This window comes from Anabrus simplex, chromosome 8 (assembly GCF_040414725.1).
Source record: "Anabrus simplex isolate iqAnaSimp1 chromosome 8, ASM4041472v1, whole genome shotgun sequence".
NCBI lineage: Eukaryota > Metazoa > Arthropoda > Insecta > Orthoptera > Tettigoniidae > Anabrus > Anabrus simplex.
In genome coordinates, this window is record NC_090272.1 from 90,977,068 (window position 1) to 90,998,843 (window position 21,776).

Genomic DNA, 21,776 nt, shown 5'->3' on the forward strand with positions numbered 1-21,776 from the left:
GGTGTAGACCTTATTGTGCCAGTGACGAGATGCATCGTGGTGTTAAGCTGCGTAGATACGCAGATACCACGATAATATTGCACGAGAGGTAACACAGGAGGATGCAGGATGTCTGCGACGTATTGTTGTGCCAGGTTAATTTTAATTTGATACTAGTTTCGACCTAAGGTCAAGGTCATCATCAGACACAAATTATACAATGTATCAAATAGTCCAAGAACAATGTATAATACAATGATATTAAAATGAACATGTGAGAGTCGTAATGTGTTACAAAGTTAAAACTGAAGATGACGGGTAGTCACAATGATATTAAAAATTAAACTGTGCACACAATACATTAAAATAAGGCAATTGAATCCCACTAAGAAATGTCTCTAGTTAATTGATCTTGATGCAAAAGATGGTTCTTAAAAATGTGTTGCATTCCATTACAAAGTTCTAATAATCAGATGACGTTGCATGGTAGCAACGACATTTAAATTTACGTTGTGCACATGATACATTGATGCAATTAAAAACTTCCAGTTGATGTTCTTAACGTTGGGCAATGTTGCACATGAAGGTCAGATTAATTCTAAGATGCAGATGGTAAGGTTCACAGTTCAATGCGGAACTAGAAGTTTGACCTTGCGCTGCGATGTGTAGAACGTAGCTAGTTGTACATGACTGATACAGAGGGAAAATATGTATATACACATATATGTACCTAAACTCTTAATGTAATCACAGTTTAATGCGGACCAATAAACAGAAAGTTTATATCCCTCAGTTACTACCCGCCATGACCTGAAGTCATATCCGATGGCTCTCCACACCATGACGCCAAGAGTAACACCGCTGTGCCTCGCCAAAATATTACAAGAATGGGATCTTTCCCCAGTCCGCCGCCATACTCGCAGACTATGGTCATCCGGGGTACTGCAGAACTACAATTCGTTGCAGAACACAATGCAACGCCATTCATCAGCAGTCCACACTTTCTGGTCACACCATCACTCCAAGTGCAGCCGTTTGTGTTGTGGCGTTAATGGCAACCTATGCATGGGATGGTAATTCCTTAGTCCAGCTGCTGCTAGTTTCCGACCAATAGTCTTGGATGACACAAAAGGTTGCAGGGAGTCCATTATTTGTTCTTAGATGGCAGGTGCCGATGTAAAGGGATAACAATGTTCTTGGTACACAATATGGCAATCTTCCCTTGTGGTGGTCAGACGTGGTCGACCGGAACCTTGAAGATGAGTATGCCTGCCCCCATGTTCCTACGCAATTCAACATTGGGCCACTATCACATCCAAATGCCCAACAAATCTGGTTACTGCAAGATTCGAACAGCTGGCCAAATGGAGATCCACAATGAGGGCCCTTTCAAACTCTGTCAGGTGCTGATAACGCTCTCTCGCATGAGTATGCAGCACCTGCATGACTTTCACAGTGAACACTCAACATGCTCGGCATTCACATTACGGAGAATCTGAAATGAAATAAGCATGTGGAGGAAGTAAGGTGTAAGCATACAAAGCACTGGGTTTTGTCTGTAGCTGTCTCTCTGGAGGAAGAAGTATAGCCCTACGAACGGCGTACATTTTCCCGGTGCAGCCCATACGTGTTGCTGCTAGACAACCACTATAGAATCAGTCCACTGTATATGTAATCCAACTAACACCACCCAACTCAATCAAACTCAATAACCAAGCACACACACCTGTGCTTAAACACAGCCAGGCCATTGCCACCAGTGAAATCATTGTGTAAACAAACAGACGTAGCCTTCCTTAAGAAATCCCAGACAAACAATACGCTTTTTTTTCTTCTTTCAAAATTGTACAAAACTATTTTAATGGGTAAACAAAATGTTGCATACTTTGGGCTGAGAAAACTTGGGAGTAAAGAGACGAAATGCTCAAAAGTGGTATGTTCTGAGCAGTCAGTGGAGAGATGGCATCGAATGACATTAGTAGACCAATAAGCTTGAGCAGAGCTTTTAAAAATAGAAAAGATCATAATATAAAATACCAGGCAATTTTCAATGCAGTCAAAAATACACATTGACGCAACAATGTAGAGAAAATCCAATTCAAATTAAGAACTCAAAGAAATAAATTAAGTTAGAAAGTAAATTTGAAGTAAACAATATAGGCAATGTAGAACACAAATAGGCTATAGAATAGAAATACCGGTATTGAAAATTTGATTGAAAGATAAGCACTCTTAATAATTCATAAAGTTGGAATTTAAGAGGACAAACTGGGGCAAATATTAATTTACAGGACAAGGAGTAAGGGATTGGAATAATTTATCAAGGAAAATGTTCAATAAATTTCCAAGTTCTTTGAAAACATTTAAGAAGAGGTTAGGTAAATAATCGATAAGGAATCTGCTCGATCATTTTGGGTGTTGCACCAGGTATTGTCACATACAAACATGACTATTCTGCAGCTACGATCCGCTGAGAAACTTTATTTACTTAAAACATGCTTGTATGCTGCTACGATCCTCTGGCTATGTTTTAAACTATTTGTTTGTTTATGTATAGACGTTGGTGGAATAAATATGTTCATCATCATTTATCTGGAGGTAGGCCTACACACATTGCTGTGCATCTTGGCTTCTATTTGTGACCATACTATGGCGCCCCAAGGAAATTCTTTTGTTTTCAGAAAGGATTAATTTGGATGCATATTTCAATAGTGCTGACAGTGAAGTATGGGATGTTAGGGAAATTTTAAGTGATAGTGATGACCGAGTGCCTTCCTGGGTGACTGCCCGAAATACAGTGGTGACTGACTGATGGACAGCAGACAATTGTACAATGGTAAACCGGATAAAAAGTCAGGTTGTAAGTTTACAATTTGCTTTATGTCACACTGATACCGGTACGTCTTAAGACGACGACAGGATAGGAAAGGCCTAGGAGTGGGAAGGAATCAGCCATGACCTTAATTAGGGTACAGCCCCAGCATTTGCCTGGTGTTAAAATGGGAAACCATGGAAAACCATTTTCAGGGCTGCCAACAGTGGAGTTCGAACCCACTATCTCCCGGATGCAAGCTCACAGCTGCATGCCCCTAACTGCACAGCCAACTCACCCGGTAGTTGTAAGTTTAACCAAAAGGAAAAAGTCCTGTCAGTTTTAACTACTGTGTTTATGGGGTGACAGCACTTCATGGGAATCACTGTAAGTACTTCGGTGTTAATAAAAGGAATGATGTTCATTGGGGTAATCACTTTAACGAGGTAGTAAAGAAAGGGATATTTATATTTATGGGTAAAGATGTAAAGAAGAGGGCGTAAAAGTCTCTGGTAAAACCACAATTTGAGTATGGTACCAGAGTTTGGGACCCAGACCACGATTACTTGATACCGGTACGCGAGTGACGCTTCGTTAGGGATGCCGCACATGGGAATCGTTTGAAAAGTAATGTTTTACGATACCTGAAGTAGCAGAAAGGAGAGATCCTTCCCCTGTGCTTATTAGAAACTCACCATCCCGACCCAAAAGATTTTTCTTACTTAAGAAAATCCTAGGTAAACAAATGACAAGTAATCTACCATCTGGGCGACAGCCCTTAATGCAGATCATTGATGATTAATGAACTATGGTGCACTGCAGTAAAACGAAAATGTTTATCTTCATAACACCGATATGTTCAAATCTTGCTGGTCGGTTAACCTTCTACAGTCATACTTACAAGCTTCATCGTCGATGCATTAAGTAGGCCGATAATTCTGATAAACAATACAGTGAATTCTGTTCAATACTATTTAACAGTTGCACTGAATAACGAAAGCTCCATTAGTGTTTTAATTAGTATGTTGTTGTTTCATACATTCATTCCTATAAGGTTATGTTTACGTGCACGTTGTTGCTTCCACTTATACTATTTACACGCACAAATCTTTGCTTTCAACCAAAGAGCATTCTTGAAACAAGTTTTTTAACATCTGTCAAAGAGGAAAGAGCAACTCTTGGCGCTAGTGTTCGTGATGTAGCGAACGAACAAAAGAAGTTCTAAAAACAATCCAGGAAATTTCTCAACTAGGTAAAATTTCTTTTAGGAGGGGGAATTTCAGTCACTGTACAGCGCAATAATTGCGCCATTATTATACAATAGAAAACACATTTTTTGGCCAAGTATGTATAACTAAAATTTTCTGTCTTATGTGATATTATAAATCCCTGTTGGTAGGAATTACTTTATATTGTAGGAATATTTTTTTACTTCAAATGTACGCATCAACGATGGTACGCATTCTGTACAATCCTATTTGTCGGAATTGGCTGATTCTCTTTGGACTGACGAACTTCACACACCTCTCTTTGCGGTACACTCTTTGGGGTGTTCTGTGCTCTTTGGCAAATTTGTAAACACGACCAGCACGTACAGACTCGTACAGAAATTTTGAGTGGAATTTTCTTGACCAGGGTGACTATATCAGGTAAGAATTTGAATTTTTCCTGAAGTGTTTTGTAGTCAAATTTCGCCTAATTTGTTTTAGGCATTTTCTTTAACGGTTTTATTATAGAAACTCGTTTTGGTTACTTGTCAAGTCATCACTGGACGAGGGAGTAACATTTACTTAATGTTCTGTCTTCTTTCTCCGAAATCCAACAACCTTGAAAATTTTCAGCAGATTAAATGCAGGCCTTTGTCCTGGATTGTTTTACCTTCTGTAGGAAGTAGCCTATGTATTCATTACGTTGCTGTTGTCCTGATCATACGTGTGAAAGTCATCCTTACTTGTAGGTACTTCGCTGGATCCGTTTTTACGTTTTATTATGTTACCTACTGAAGTTCAAGCTTCAACTCGGCCAGTTTAATTTGAGTCTCGCTTAAATATTAAAGCCATTTCTTTTTTACTTTCATGTTTTTAGAAAAGCCTTTCATTGCTAAAAATTAGATCTAATCATTTCGTCTCTAGCAGTGGTTCGAGGCCCGTTGGTGGAGAAAAATTTCACCACCAGAATGTCGGCTAGCAGGGTAGGAGAGGTGATCGTATGTATTCACTAGATTGTGTGCCAAAAGCCTGGATTCAGTTCTTAACCTGTCTGCAGTGTTCATATGGAGTGACAGCATAAGACTCTCCTGATGGTGTTTCATTAAGTCTTGAGCAGCCCTGTACATGCCCCCCACACTGGACAACGGAAGATGCAATAGAACATCTAATGAAAGCATTGACGGAGGTGAAACATGATGAGTCAGTCCTTTTAGCAGGAGATCTTAACTGCAGAATAGATAAAATCAGTAACAAGACCGAACTGATCCTGGAAACACTCAGCGAGGAAGGCTTCAAGCTCGTAAACGACCCAGAACTCAAAACATACTTCGCACACAACGGCACCAGTTCAGTTGATTTAGTATTTTATAGAGGAAAATATGTCCGAAATCTGGCCCAAGAAGGCTTTTTTTTGCTACGGGCTTTACGTCGCACCGACACAGATAGGTCTTATGGCGACGATGGGATAGGAAAGGCCTAGGAGTTGGAAGGAAGCGGCCGTGGCCTTAATTAAGGTACAGCCCCAGCATTTGCCTGGTGTGAAAATGGGAAACCACGGAAAACCATCTTCAGGGCTGCCGATAGTGGGATTCGAACCTACTATCTCCCGGATGCAAGCTCACAGCCGCGCGCCTCTACACGCACGGCCAACTCGCCCGGTCCAAGAAGGCTTATGGTCGTCTTCTGCAGCACCAATCAGAAAACATATCCCCAAGAAAATATGCAGACAAAATACATTACTAAGACCGCCAACGACAGACCATCAAGTAAGATTGATATAAATATCCTCAAACAAAACGAGACGCAAATAGAAACTTCAGTGCAGCTCATAGATGAGGGCAACGCTACTGGAGCATTAGAACTAATAAATAACATACTTCAACAAGCTCTTATTCCACCAAGACAACGTAGAGCTCAGCCCTGGTTTAATGAAAAATGTTACAAAATGCGTACAGAAACACTAGAAGCGTTATACGTAGCCAAAGCGACAGGAAGAGATGAAGATCTTAAAACCTATGCAACTAAGAGGAGAAATTACAAGCAACTTTTGAAGGAAACGAAAACTGCATTCATGGAAGAGGAAGCGAATAGAATCGCAGAAGCAGCAAAGAAAGACCCATTCATTGCCCTGAGGAAACGAAAGGTAACACAAGCCACAGTTATACCAATGAAAGAATGGGAAGAACACTTCAAGAAAATACTAAATCAACAGAACATTAATGTAGCTGTGTGCAGAAGCATAACTGAGGAACGGACTCAAAACCCACCACCGATAACACCAGAAGAGATCAGAGACGTCATCATGAAAGCGAAAAGTAAGAAAGCCCCTGGGCCAGATAATATTTGCATGGAAATCTTAAAAGACTCATTGGAAACACTACTTCCTTTATGGACCAACCTCTTCAACAAATGCCTGCAATCAGGGACAATACCGCAAAGCTGGAGAACTGCGAAGATTAAAATGCTATACAAAGGTAAAGGGGAAACAAAAGACACAAATTCATACAGAGGAATAGCACTGGAGAATAACACCTTCAAAATCTATACTAAAATACTAACGAGGAGACTTGAACAGGAAGTAGACCCAAAAATACCAGAATGCCAATTCGGGTTCAGGAAGGGTAGAAACACAACACAGGCTGTAAAATTTCTTCTGGACGAAATAGAATCAGCACTAAGAATGCCCAAGGGAAAATACTACGCAGTCTTCATTGATTATAAAAAGGCTTTCGATCTCATAGACAGAAAACAACTACTACAAAACATCGAAGACATGATTGGAAAGACACACTACATTAGTAAAATAATAGAAGACATCTTGACATACAACGACATTGTAGTAGATGATGGAATAACAACATCTAACAAAATCAGGCAGACAAATGGTGTACTACAAGGGGACCCCATTAGCCCAACACTGTTCAACATAGCCACTGCGAACATCACCAATATCCTTCGAAATACAATGGAGACGACCCTCCTGATGTACGCCGACGATATGGTCATAGCGGGCCCCAACAAAGAGGAATTACAGACGACATTAAACGCCCTGGCAAAATGGGCACTGGAGAATGGTTTCGAGATAAACATGAAGAAATCAGCGCAGATGACATTCAGGAAAGGGGGAACAGCATCACCAAAGGACACGCTCTTATTGAACAACGAAGAGATGGAAGTGGTTAATAAATTTAAATACCTAGGCATCACCCTACAGACAACGGGTCTATCAGTCAGCTACCATGTGGAAGAAAGGACAACAACAGCTATTAAATACATATGTGGACTCAAGAACCTTCATCGCTTATCGCTGAATACAGCTATGACTCTTTTCGACGCCACAATAACACCAATAATAACATATGGCATAGAACTAATATGGGAAAATCTAACGTACAAGAACCTCGAGAGAATTGAAAAGGTGAAAGCAAGATTCATAAAGCACTGCCTGCGAATAGGGAAGTATGCACCATCGAGACTTGCCTATGAATTAGCAAGAGAGACCTTCTTCATAGAGGATATCAGGTATAAGCTAAGCCTGCCATCTACTGACGCTTACCAGGCACTTCTAGCTGCTAGACAAAGGAAACGAATGGACATCGACTTGGAATTTTACAGTACCGATGCAATGCAGACAGATCATGGACAAACGCTAACGAAGAACAAAGACACACAATCACAAGACTAGCCATTCATGGCTACCACCACAAGTTATGTACCAATAAGAAATTCCACCTACCAAACGGGAATTGCATATGTTCGCTCTGTGGAAAGTGCTGCGAAAAATACCATATTGTGTTATGTTCAAAAAGGACCAAAAGCATCACGCAAATTAGTAAAGAATAATTTCAAATTTGATGTAATCATATTGTATATGCCCTTTTGGGTGCTTTTCCTATTATATATTAAGTCTTGAGTAAATCCCTTGATGTTATTCAGCAGGAGTAGGCTATGTGGTGACACTGGGCTTCACCCTTCCCGTATCTCATTTTCATCCGACATTCAGACATCAGCATACTGGCATTAAATAAATAAATTCCTGTCTTTGATGAGAACATGAGAAAAAACACATCATTACACAGTTTTTCATTAAAATTCATATAGAAATATTAGTATGAATAAGAACACATATTAGGCCTTGTTGTTGTTATTCCTCTTCCTCACTGATTCTACGAATCTCACATTAAGGTTGAAGATCAGTCTGTACGTGCCTTCCTTATACAGCAGAAACAAGCTTGTTGATGGCTGAGAGGAAATGAGCTTAGAGGACTGGTACTGATGATAGGAGAACCCAGCTATGTAAAAGTGGCAGTGTGTGAAGATGAGATTGTCCTTGTCTCTTTGTGTTTTCATGTTCATCCTAGTATTCTGTATTGCTTCCTCTTCCCACATTGACCTTGTATTGTGTTAATTGCATGAAATTTCTTGTCTTTCCATAATCCCAGGGGCTCTCAAATTGGGAGTATAGTCTTCTGACCACAGCGCCCCTAGCTGGGTCTGGCATTACTTGTATTTACTTGTGCCAGGTTGCTTATTTTCATCTGTTCTATCTGACCTCCCATGGTCTTCTCGTTTGATCCCAATGGTACAGTCGAACCTGCCCTAACGGACACCCTTATTCAGCGGACACCTCCCTATACGGACAATTTTCCTCAGAACCAAATTTATTTAACATAGGACAAATGTTAAATTGGCCTCATTTAAGCGGACACCTCGAACTCCGGACAGCGGACACCGCCATTTGTCCCGTCCACTTGACTTAAGCGGATACTTTACACGTTGCAGGACAATTTATTACGCCAGACCACATGTCATCCCTTTGAAAACCATTCTTCAGACATAAGGAAATCCCTTTTCAATGTTTGTACCATTTCGAGTGCTAGGGGAGAGAAGGTACATCAGAATACAGTTCTACCTAGTGGCGTATAAGCCTATTCCGAGAATTCTAATTGCCCAGAAATGCTGTCGGAGACTGTTGACTCACAAGTTACCTGGGAATTTTCTTTCCTTCTTGCATCATTCTATTCATAACTTGGATTGTCGCTGATAAGGTCAAGCTCAGGTAGTCAACTTGAGTAGGAAAAGACAGTACAGGCGCTAATTAGTGAGACAGAAATATCGTAGCATTTCCGTTATCTGTTAAACATGAGTAACAAGGGACGATCGTGTTTAGATCTCGAGGCAAGAAGAAATGTGATTATAGAAAGTGACAAGAGACTTTCAGTGAGAAAGCTCGCCGAAAAATTCAACTGCGGGAAAACTCAAACACAATTGTGAAGAATAAAACTGAAATTTTAAAGGAGTGGAAGGAAAATAATAAATTTTATTCTAATAGAATCTTAATTATAGGAAAATAATAATCAAGGAGTGAAAAGAAAGCGGGAGTCAGGTTTTTTTTTCAGAAATGAACGTTGCGGTATAAAAGTGGTTCAAGTGTGCTCGAGTGAAGAAACTGTGTGTGAGTGGACCAATGTTACAAGAAAAAGCTTGAGAAATCACAAATAATCTGAAAGTTGAGAATTTTGTAGCTAGCAGTGGTTGGTTAGATTGTTTTCGAAAACGTCATAACATTAGTTTCAAAACAGTCTCTGGAGAAGGTGGTGATGTGTCTGCGACTGAAATAGCGGATTGGAAAGATAGGTTACCAGACATTTTGAATAGTTACGAACTGAAAGACATTTTGAATGTTAATGAAACTGGTCTGTTCTTTAGGGCAATCCCGAATAAAAGTTGCAAGGGTGGGAAAATGTCAGATCAAATCAAAATCTCTTTATTTGCAAATGAGGTGTCTACCTCGGTGACAAATGGTACACTAAATTCAATCAATCAGTATCAATTAATCAATACTGATCTGTATTTAGGGCAGTCAGCCAGGTGGCAGATTACCTATCTGTTGTTTTCCTAGCCTTTTCCTAAATGATTTCAAAGAAATTGGAAATTTATTGAACATCTCCCTTGGTAAGTTACTCCAATCCCTAACTCCCCTTCCTATAAATGAATATTTGCCCCTGTTTGTCCTCTTGAATTCCAACTTTATCTTCATATTGTGATCTTTCCTACTTTTATAAACGCCACTCAAACTTATTCGTCTACTAATGTCATTCTACGCTATCTCTCCGCTGACAGCTCGGAACATACCACTTACATGTTATAATTCTCATGTTTTGGTCCGTATTGAAATATACAATGAAGTCAAATAAATATTAAAATTTATTTATTCCACCTATTCAATACATAAATAGAGATTTTAATTAAGAAATTAAATACATACATACATACATACATACATATATTATCATTATAGACTGTTATGCCTTTCAGCGTTCAGTCTGCAAGCCTCTGAGAATTTACTAAACGTCGCCACAATCCTCGATTTGCAACCAGTGTTGTGGCCTCATTTAGTTCTATACCTCTTATCTTTAAATCGTTAGAAACAGAGTCTAACCATCGTCGTCTTGGCCTCCCTCTACTTCTCTTACCCTCCATAACAGAGTCCATTATTCTCCTAGGTAACCTATCCTCCTCCATTCGCCTCACATGACCCCACCACCGAAGCCGGATTATGCATACAGCTTCATCCATCGAGTTCATTCCTAAATTAGCCTTTATCCCCTCATTCCGAGTTCCCTCCTGCCATTGTTCCCACCTGTTTGTACCAGCAATCATTCTTGCTACTTTCATGTCTGTTACTTCTAACTTATGAATAAGATATCCTGAGTCCACCCAGCTTTCGCTCCCATAATGCAAAGTTGGTCTGAAAACAGACCGATATAAAGATAGTTTCGTCTGGGAGCTGACTTCCTTCTTACAGAATACTGCTGATCGCAACTGCGAGCTCACTGCATTAGCTTTACTACACCTTGATTCAATCTCACTTACTATATTACCATCCTGGGAAAACACACAACCTAGATACTTGAAATTATCGACCTGTTCTAGCTTTGTATCGCCAAACTGACATTCAATTCTGTTGGATTTCTTACCTACTGACATCAATTTAGTCTTCGAGAGGCTAATTTTCATACCATACTCATTGCACCTATTTTCAAGTTCCAAGATATTACACTGCAGACTTTCGGCACAATCTGCCATTAAGACCAAGTCGTCAGCATAGGCCAGACTGCTTATTACATTTCCACCTAACTGAATCCCTCCCTGCCATTTTATACCTTTCAGCAGATGATCCATGTAAACTACGAACAGCAAAGGTGAAAGATTACAGCCTTGTCTAACCCCTGTAAGTACCGTGAACCAAGAACTCATTCTACCATCAATTCTCACTGAAGCCCAATTGTCAACATAAATACCTTTGATTGATTTTAATAATTTACCTTTAATTCCATAGTCCCCAAGTATAGCGAACATCTTCTCCCTCGGTACCCTGTCGTATGCTTTCTCTAGATCTACAAAACATAAACACAACTGCCTATTCCTCTCGTAGCATTTTTCAATTACCTGGCGTATACTGAAAATCTGATCCTGACAGCCTCTCTGTGGTCTGAAACCACATTGGGTTTCATCCAACTTCCTCTCAACGACAGATCGCACCCTCCCTTCCAAGATGCCAGTGAATACTTTGCCTGGTATACTAATCAATGCGATACCTTGATAGTTGTTGCAATCCTTCCTGTTCCCTTGCTTATAGATAGGTGCAATTACTGCTTTTGTCCAATCTGAAGGTACCTTACCAACACTCCATGCTAATTTTACTACTCTATGAAGCCATTTCATCCCTGCCTTCCCACTATACTTCACCATTTCAGGTCTAATTTCATCTATTCCTGCTGCCTTATGACAATGGAGTTTATTTACTATCCTTTCGAATCCTCAAGCATAATTTCACCAACATCATTTTCCTCCTCCCCATGAGCTTGACTGTTTGCAACACCACCATGATGATTTCCTTTTACATTGAGAAGATGTTCAAAATATTCCCTCCACCTCTCCAGTGATTCCCTGAGATCTGTTATGAGTTCACCTGAATTACTCAAAACACTGTTCATTTCCTTTTTCCCTCCCTTCCTAAGATTCTTTATTACTGTCCAGAAAGGTTTCCCTGCTGCTTGACCTAGCCTTTCCAGGTTATTACCAAAATCTTCCCATGACTTCTTTCTGGATTCAACAACTATTTGTTTTGCTCTGTTTCTTTCATCTACGTACAAATCCCTGTCTGCCTCAGCCCTTGTTTGGAGCCATTTCTGATAAGCCTTCTTTTTACGTTTACAGGCTGCTCTGTCTTCTTCATTCCAGCAAGATGTTCGCCTTTTCCCATCTTTACACCCAGTTGTTCCTAGGCATTCCCTTGCTGTTTCTACTACAGCATCCCTGTATGCCACCCATTCACTTTCTATATCCTGAACCTGCTTACTGTCCACTGTTCGAAACTTTTCACTAATCATATCCATGTACTTCTGTCTAATTTCCTCGTCCTGGAGATTTTCTACCCTTATCCGTTTGCAGACAGATTTCACTTTCTCTACCCTAGGCCTAGAGATACTTAGTTCACTACAGATCAGATAATGGTCTGTATCATCGAAAAATCCCCGAAAAACTAATACATTCCTAAAAGATTTCCTGAATTCAAAGTCTGTTAAGATATAGTCTATTATGGATCTGGTACCCCTAGCCTCCCATGTGTAGCGGTGAATAGCCTTATGCTTGAAGAATGTATTCGTAACAGCTAAACCCATACTAGCACAGAAGTCCAGCAAACGCTTCCCATTCCCATTAGCTTCCATATCTTCCCCACATTTACCAATCACTTTTTCGTATTCTTTAGTTCTATTCCCAACTCTCGCATTGAAATCGCCCATTAGCACTATTCTATCCTTGCTGTTGACCCTGACCACGATGTCACTCATTGCTTCATAAAACTTGTCAACTTCATCCTCATCTGCACCCTCACATGGTGGATACACGGACACAATTCTTGTCCTAATTCCTCCCACTGACAAATCTACCCACATCATTCGCTCACTTACGTGCCTAACAGAAACTATGTTGCGTGCAATGGTATTCCTGATAAAGAGCCCTACCCCAGACTCAGCCCTTCCCTTTCTAACAGCCGTCAAGTACACTTTATAATCTCCTATCTCTTCCTCGTTATCTCCCCTTACCCGAATATCACTTACTCCTAGCACATCCAGATGCATCCTCTTTGCTGACTCAGCCAGTTCTACCTTCTTTCTTCCATAAGCCCCATTAATATTGATAGCTCCCCATTGAATTCCATTTTGTTCGCCAAGTTGTTTCCAAGGAGTCCCTCGCCTGTCAAATGGGAGTGGGACTCCATTACTCCCATAGGTCCGAGGCTTGCTTAAAGCGTTCTGAGCTCGGTAAATTCATGAAGCAGGATGCTGCCCTACTTGCACATAGTCCAAGTGAGGATCTCTCCTCTAACGGGTTATGGACCACCGGTGAATTGTGTAGTCCTAGCCGCCTGAGCACAAGGAGGGCCACGACTCAGAATATGTCCGAGATGCCCACTCCCATTCCATAGCAACCGGTATCCCGACTCTCAGGACCACTTACTAGGCCACTCAGCCGTTGCCCATGGTTCACGAACTAGGACGTGACTGCAGTAACCCACATACATGAACCATTAAGAAATTAAATCTTGAATAAAATTATAGGGACATGTTTCGCCCTTCAATTAAGGGCATCTTCAGCCTTAATCTCAATCTGAAAGGTAATTAATAAGGTACCTGATTGTATTAAAATTACATATGAATGTGAGGATGATGATGGAAATGTTGCTCACCATTTGAAGCTTACCACTTAGTCGAGCAGCTCTCCTTCTCTCTTTCAATTCTTCCCAGCCCAAAATTTGCAACATTTTTGTAACGCTACTCTTTTGTCGGAAATCACCCAGAACAAATCGAGCTGCTTTTCTTTGGATTTTTTCCAGTTCTTGAATCAGGTAATCCTGGTGAGGGTCCCATACACTGGAACCATACTCTAGTTGGGGTCTTACCAGAGACTTATATGCCCTCTCCTTTACATCCTTACTACAACCCCTAAACACCCTCATAACCATGTGCAGAGATCTGTACCCTTTATTTACAATCCCATTTATGTGATTACCCCAATGAAGATCTTTCCTTATATTAACACCTAGATACTTACAATGATCCCCAAAAGGAACTTTCACCCCATTAATGCAGTAATTAAAACTGAGGTGACTTTTCCTATTTGTGAAACTCACAACCTGACTTTTAACCCCGTTTATCAACATACCATTGCCTGCTGTCCATCTCACAACATTTTCGAGGTCACGTTGCAGTTGCTCACAATCTTGTACATTATTTATTACTCTATAGAGAATAACATCATCCGGAAAAAGCCTTACCTCTGATTCCACTCCTTTACTCATATCATCTATATATATATAAAACTAGCAAGATACCCGTGCTTCGCTACGGTATTATACTGAAATTTATAATTGAATGCTTATTGCGCGCGCGCACGCACGCACACACACACACACACACACACATCAAAACAAAGTCTAACCCCTTATAATGAAGTTAATGAATGAACTTCACGTTACTACCTATGTTTATTTCAGCAGTTGCTAGCATTGTCTGGAGACCTCAGTAAGCTGCTAAGAACAACAGAGCATCTTCCTTTAACATGACACGTCAGCATCAGAAGAAAGAGCAATGGAAAGAGGAGAAAAGGACAGCATTGTTCACCCCAGAAAGTTTTGTCAGCCAGGTGGCAGGAATGAGTAGCCAGACAGAGAATACTATGTCAAAAATTATGATAAAACTTAAATTTATTCCCCTTGGAGCATTTACAATAATATCAGACAGGTAAACATTAACTGCAAATTTGAACTATTTGTGTTATCGCAAACAAGACATAACAGAGTATTGTTGTTCTGCTCATTCATAATCAAGTAATACTGGGGCTTACCACTCAGTTGCTGTGGAGTGCCATATGTGTTTGTGACGCCACGTGGAATCGAGTGCTCGCGCGTGATTCCGTGCTACTCCATGCTCCACTCATGGACGATACTATGTGATAGTCAAGCTAAACATTTAAACTCTGATGTAATTGATGCATTTATGCTGACAATAATGACGATTTATCATTTTTCAAAACAGTTTTACAGTATTTACATTTTAATTTGGAACACCCAATTTTTCCATTCTACTACAGCAGAACCAGTAGCTTTTCCAGTTCTGGATGAGGTACATTCTTACCTTTCCAGTACTTCCAAAGACATCATACTTATCCCAACGATGTTCTTAAAATTAAACACTGTATTCATTCAGGTGCTCCTGTAGGACGTCTTTTCATTAAATGCAAAGATGTACCTCCTCCCCCCGAAGAGGTTGAGACGTAGTGATGAGAATTTTAAAAACATATTATTCTAGTTGTAAAGTAAGTGGTAAATTATTTGAAATACTTCAAGTCCTTAACTAAAATAAAAATGATGGGAAAAGGTAATTTTGAAAGTTCCAAACCATCATGTTTAGTCTCATCTAGTGATGACAGCCACTTAATGTCTCTGTGCTAAAAAGAAACCACACAAAGTGAATAATATCTTTTCCTTACTAACTTTGGTATTCTTACAGCCTTTTACGAACAAGAGATGATTTCCTTTAAAGACTAGTGTTCTGTAAAGTAATTGTACTGTAATTGTAATTTTACTGCTTCTTCTTAAAAGAAAGTAATTGTAATTAAGTAAAATATTTCTTAGGTAATTGTAAATCAGCCCAATTACTTTTTCCTCGTACTCTTTCCATGATTGATTAATATTATGTAACCACATATCTAGGTTATGTTAGCTGGGTGGTCTGTAAATACTGCAGAGCAGTGTGCCCATTAAAAAGGTCCTAGGGAGAACACTGGGACAAGGACATTCTCCAAATCATCTAATAGATTGGCTCTCTCCTTGTTAATTCCAGTTCTTCTACATCCATTCCTTCCCAGCCCCCAATGAGCTCACTTCCGCTTCACAGCTACGTCAGGAGGGCAGGCGAGATCACTCATTGAGGAGCCATCTTTACTGATCTTCAGTTTTGATGTGGGGAAGTGTGGTGTATGAAGAAAGCCAGACTAACACAGGAAAAAGGAAGAGGCAGAAAGATACAGATGAATACAAATGGTAAAATACCAGCAACACCGAACAAACACAAAAGGAAGAAAAGGAACCCAACTGGGTCAGTATAATAAATGGATGGAATAAAGAAAGTGCTTATCAAGATATATAAATGAATCAACAAGATGCAGAAAGGGCATATCTAACAAATGATAAAATTTTCAGGAGAAACAAAAAACTTTGTAAGTTGTTTCCATTTCCATATTCATGTTTAACTTTGTTCGGGTGTTCAAAGTGCCTTTTTAAATAGAACTGAAAGCAAAAAGAGTACAGATAGTGTACTAAGACAACTTAATTATGATCAATGTAGTGTTTAGTACATATGACCTTTCTGCAAAGTAGTACTTTTTCTAACATTCAGTTAGAGATAAGGAATTGAAACCAACAGCAACTGTTCATTAGCTTAACATCACAATCTCCAATAAATATAACTACAGAACACATAATATAAATTGACAAAACATAATAATATAACGCTACTATAGAGTTTTTGAAGGAGCTTCAGGAAAGTAAGTAATCAGTGTCTTGTCCTTCATTCAACCCCATTTTCCTCAGCGTTGTTCACGAGTTTAATAGAATGTTGTAGAAGCCCCTGTATCTTGCAGGAACATATTGTGCAAGTTTCTGCAGATGTTGGATTTTTTTTTGTGTGTGTATTGGGACAGCACCAGTGGTATGTGCTTACCCAGGGGTGGACTTGGAGGATCATTGTAACATTTAATTCTGAATGTGTGTTTGATTAATCCATCAATATACTCAGCACCAACAACCTTCCCTTTCATATCTGATTTGTATTAAATGTATTTCATTTTGGATAGTTGAAAGTACGCTTATTTTTCTCAGGAATGCCTCTTCTGGCAGTCTCCTTTGACAGACAGACCTTTTTATACTGCCCAGGCCATCATTTTTTGAATGCCATAATTTCTTCCTCGTGAGTTTGCAGTATTCTCCCATTGTATTCTATCACAAGCTGACTCTGTGGATCAGTGGTAGAGTGTCAGCCTCCGGATCCCAAGATAGCGGGTTGAAACCTGGCAGATGTAGTCAGATTTTTGAAGGGCAGAAAGTCCATTCAACACTATGTCGTATGATGTCGGTATATAGGCCTAAAAGATCTATGGTGACACATTTGATGCTTGCCCAACAAAATTCATTAAAACTGAGCCATAGACACCCAAGAAAGATTCGGTTTACTCTGCCATCTAGTAGACCTACAGTAAAATGGAACATCAAAACTGACAAATGAGCAGCCAGATGGCATCAAATTAATATGCCTGCAGACAGTAGCTGAAGTCCATACTATTATTATTATTATTATTATTATTATTATTATTATTATTATTATTATTATTATTATTATTATTATTATTATTATTATTATTATTATTATATACGGTTTGTTTAGCCAAAAATCCCTGTCACAGGGTAAGAAAGAATGTCCTTGTGTTGGAAAGTAGTGATTTATTGTTTTGAACTTATTTTTTTGTCAGCCATGTTAGGCAGAAACCTCACAAGTGTATGATCCGCCACTGAACAATATTGGTGGCTGAAAATCTTGCACGCTTTTGTGTAATGAATTCCAGCAAAACAACTACATACTTATAGACATGATATAGGCTTTTGGGCTTATGCCGTGTCAAGAAAGTAAGGTGAAATTCTTTGTGTTTTGCAGAGATATTTCATGACCAACAAGTTGTGATCAGAGTCCGTGTCTGCTCTTGGGAAAGTTTTGCAATCCAACACCTGGTTTTGGAATCTCTGCCTAATCATAATGATGCCTGTTTGATACCTTCCAGTGTCTCCAGGTCTCATCCACGTATTCAGCCATCGTTTGTGGTGTTGAACCAAGTATTAGTAAGGACTAAATTATGATCGGTGCAGAATTCAATTAGCCGACTTCCTCTTTCATTCCTTTGTCCCAATCCGAATTCTCCTACTGTATTGCCTTCTCTTCCTTGGCCTACCACTGCATTCCAGTCTCCCATCACAATTAGCTTCTAGTCACCGTTCTATTTCATCATCCGCTGAACCAGTAGGCATATAGACCTGCACTATTGTGGTGGGCATTGGTTTGGTGTCTATCTTGACAAGAATAATCCTTTCACTGTGCCGCCCTATTTTCTTATTATTGAACCAACTCTTGCATTTCCCCTGTTTGACTTTGTGTTGATAATTCTGCAGTCACCTGACCAAAAATCATGAACTTCCTGCCAACGTACTTCACTTATACCAACTACATCTAATTTTAGTCTATCCATCTCCCTTTTCAGATTCTCTAACCTACCACAGCAATTCAAACTTCTAACATTCCACGCTCCGCCTCGTAGAATGTCAGTATCCATCTTCCTGATGATTGCCCCTTCTCGTGTAGTCCCCACATGGAGATCCGAATAGGGGGACTATTTTACCTCCGGAATTTTTTTTTTTTTTTTTTTTTTTTTTTTTTCCTGGGAGGAAGCCATCGTCAGTACATCATTCATACAGAGGGAGCTGCATGTCCTTGGGAGTTAGTTATGGGCAGGGCAGGATCGTTACATATCTACATTAATAATTATCAAATTGAAAGGAATTTCAGTCTTACCCAAGCATTAGGGCATTTCTTGCTTTAGAAGAAATACACGCCTGTAGGTGTTTGCAGGCTTGCGAGTCCAATAAGTTATATCTCTCTGCATGTCGTATAGCCTATAAATTGCACATAGACAAGTTTCTCCTTTTTTTAGTTTAATTTTTTATTTCTTTTGTAGTCCTAATTTCATTCTTTATATTCTCTAATGTTAGCTGTTATTTTTTAGATTAAGTAATTTCTTCTTAACTTTGGTAAGTCACTTAACTGTTTACTTCACTAGTAGTAACTAGCTATTAGTTTTAAGCATAGTTCTAGTGTAGTATTTATAAGCCTGTAGACCACCATTCATTACATTATTTACACTTTCCAACAATTTAGTAATAATCCTGTAAATCATCATTATTATATTTTTGTTGTTATTTACTATTTATGAACAACAACAAGTAGCCTACTCTGCGTTGAAGCTGATCGTCTGAAGCTTTTGCAAAGCATGTAAGTCGGTATCTGTAGAGAAAATCTAGAAATAATTATCAGAGTCATCCAATATTCTGTATGTTAGTATGTAATCCAAAATAATGAGTACCGAGCTCGAAAGCTGCAGTCGCTTATGTGTGGCCAGTATACAGTATTCGGGAAATAGTAGGTTCGAACCCCACTGTCGGCAGCCCTGAAGATGGTTTTCCGTGGTTTCCCATTTTCACACCAGGCAAATGCTCGGGCTGTACCTTAATTAAGGCCACGACCGCTCCCTTCCCAGTCCTTGCCCTTTCCTGACCCATCGTCGCCATAAGACATATCTGTGTCGGTGCGACGTAAAGCCAATAGCAAAAAAAAATAATAATAATGAGTTTGAAATTCAAGGTTATATCTTCAACAATCGTCTCCTGTCTTTCTTGCTGCTACTTCATTTCCTATCCAATAAATATACTTCTCCTGTAATTCTTTCCTTCTTGATTGTTAATCTTCTGTTATTCTTCACATTGCCTTTCCTTTCACCACATACAGGGTGAGTTGGCGGTGTGTTTAGGGTCGCACAGCTGTGAGCTTGCATCCGGGAGATAGTGGGTTCGAACCCCACTGCCAGCAGCCCTGAAGATGGTTTTCTGTGGTTTCCCATTTTCACTCCAGGCAAATGCTGGGGCTGTACCTTAATTACGGCCACGTCCGCTTCCTTCCCACTCCTAGGCTTTTCATAGCCCATCCTCGCCGTAAGACCTATCTGTGTCGGTGCGATATAAAGCAAATAGCAAAAAAAATATATATATATATCTCCTTTCACCACCTTTCACTCTTCTTCAATCTTTACCATTGATTGTGTTAGTAAAACAAGAGTGCGGAGAAAAAATCTCATACCAACATCTTGTGCGAACATTAAGGTCTGACATGATGATGAACATTCTGCAACATGTCATTCTAATATGGTTACTCTGTCAAGATGCAGTTGCAATAACGTAGAGAATGTTGTTTGTACTTTCTGCTCTGAATGTGGCCCTACCTTTCAGCTATTGATTAAGGCACAAAACATATTTTTCAATGTTTGTTAAATATGCCTTTTCTGCATCTTGTGATTAAATTATAATAATATTTATGTTTTTAGTTCTTCATCCCACTAACTGCTTTTATGGTCTTCAGAGACGTTGAAGTTCCGCCATTCAGTACCACAGGAGTTTTTACGTGCTGGTAAACCTACCAACACAAGACTGATGTATTGGAGTAGGTTGAAACCCGCCAACTTGAGCTCAGAAGGCCAGCTTTCTACCATCTGAGCTACCCAGACAGGCTATCAAGATGTATATAGAAGGATCTGTCAAGATTGTTTGTCTGGGTGTAGTCATGCCTGCTCTCCTGATGAAGCTGGGAAATAGAAATGAGCTCATTGGGAGCTGAGAAGAAATAAGTGTGATAAAGCCAGAACCTATCCTGTCGAGGTCGAGATGGCAGCGTATGAAGATGTGGAGATCGCCCTTCTCTTTTTGTGTTTTCTTGTTTGTCTCCATTTTTATTGCTCCTTCTTCCCATACTGACTTTTCATTGTGTTTATTACTTCATCATCGTCATTATCATTTCCCTTTATCCAGCTGTAGCCAGGCAGGGGCAAATATGGTTCCTCTCCACTTTCTTCAGTCTTTCCATCACTCCTCCTCCAACACTGTGTCCCAGACCAGGTTTCTTTCCATAATACTGCGTTGGATTGTATCCTTCCATCTCGGTCGTGGTCGTCCACGGCCTCTCCTTCCTTGCATTTGCATTTCCATCACCTTTTTTGGCATTCTTTCGTCACTCATTCGCTTTATGTGCCCAAACCATCTTAATCGGCTCTTCCCTATTCTATCATTCATTTTCTCCACTCCAATTTCTTCCCAGATTTTCTCATTCCTTATTTTGTCTCTTCTACTCTTCTGTATCATACTCCTCAAGAACTTCATTTTGGCTGCCTGTATTCGACTCTCATCCTCTTTTGTCATTGTCCAAGTTCCTCCTCCATAAGCTGTTATGCGTACGTAATACATCTTGTACATACAGTAGTTTCCTTTGCTTCCGTTGGCACATCTTTGTCCCATAACATGTTTCTTACACTATGATAGAAACAACTTCCGGCTTGAATCATCTTACTAATCTCAGCATCCAGTCTAGCATTCTCAGTTAATTCACTCTCCAGGTATTTGAACATTTCCACTAATTCCAGGGGTTTGTCTGCAAGTCTAATCTGACTTTTCCCTTCTTTCTCCCCTCTAGTCATAACAAGAATTTTACTCTTTTCTACACTTATATTTAGTCCACATTCTTCGATCTTCCCATTCACCACATCCAACTGTTCTTGAACCTTCCTGTCGTCTTCTCCCCAAATCACAATATCATCTGGAAATAACATGTTCATTTCTCTTCCTGCTATGCTGCTTTTGCTGTTCTCATGATGTCATCCATTACTATTGTAAACAGGATTGGTGATAGAACACTTCCCTGTCTCAGCGCACTAGTTATTTTGAACCAACTTGTCCTGCCAACTTTGTGTTTGCATGCAACTACGACATTCCTTGTACATTGCCATGATCATTTTTATTAATCCCTGTCCAATTCCTTTTTGGACCAGACTGTCCCAAACTT

At 39.7% G+C, this 21,776-nt stretch overlaps 2 protein-coding genes across 5 annotated transcripts in view; one reads left to right on the forward strand and one right to left on the reverse strand.

The window, feature by feature from the left end:
* IntS9 (integrator complex subunit 9) overlaps window positions 1–3,875 on the reverse strand; it is a 157,765-nt gene extending 153,890 nt beyond the window's left edge. For both annotated transcript variants that reach the window (XM_067152914.2, XM_067152913.2), the window contains exon 1: window positions 3,693–3,875. In XM_067152914.2, the coding sequence (XP_067009015.2) occupies window positions 3,693–3,701 (9 nt within the window). In that variant the 5' untranslated portion in view covers window positions 3,702–3,875. The remainder of the gene's footprint in view (window positions 1–3,692) is intronic.
* Window positions 3,876–4,305: 430 nt separating this feature from the next.
* Window positions 4,306–21,776, forward strand: part of LOC136878830 (metallo-beta-lactamase domain-containing protein 1) — a 67,708-nt gene continuing 50,237 nt past the window's right edge. For 2 of the 3 annotated variants that reach the window (XM_067152340.2, XM_067152341.2), the window contains exons 1-2: window positions 4,329–4,440; window positions 15,912–16,166. In XM_067152340.2, coding sequence (XP_067008441.1) covers window positions 16,048–16,166 — 119 coding nt within the window. In that variant the 5' untranslated portion in view covers window positions 4,329–4,440; window positions 15,912–16,047. Of the gene's footprint in view, window positions 4,441–15,911; window positions 16,167–21,776 lie in introns of all 3 variants that reach the window. The other variant, XM_067152343.2, reaches the window with a different exon arrangement.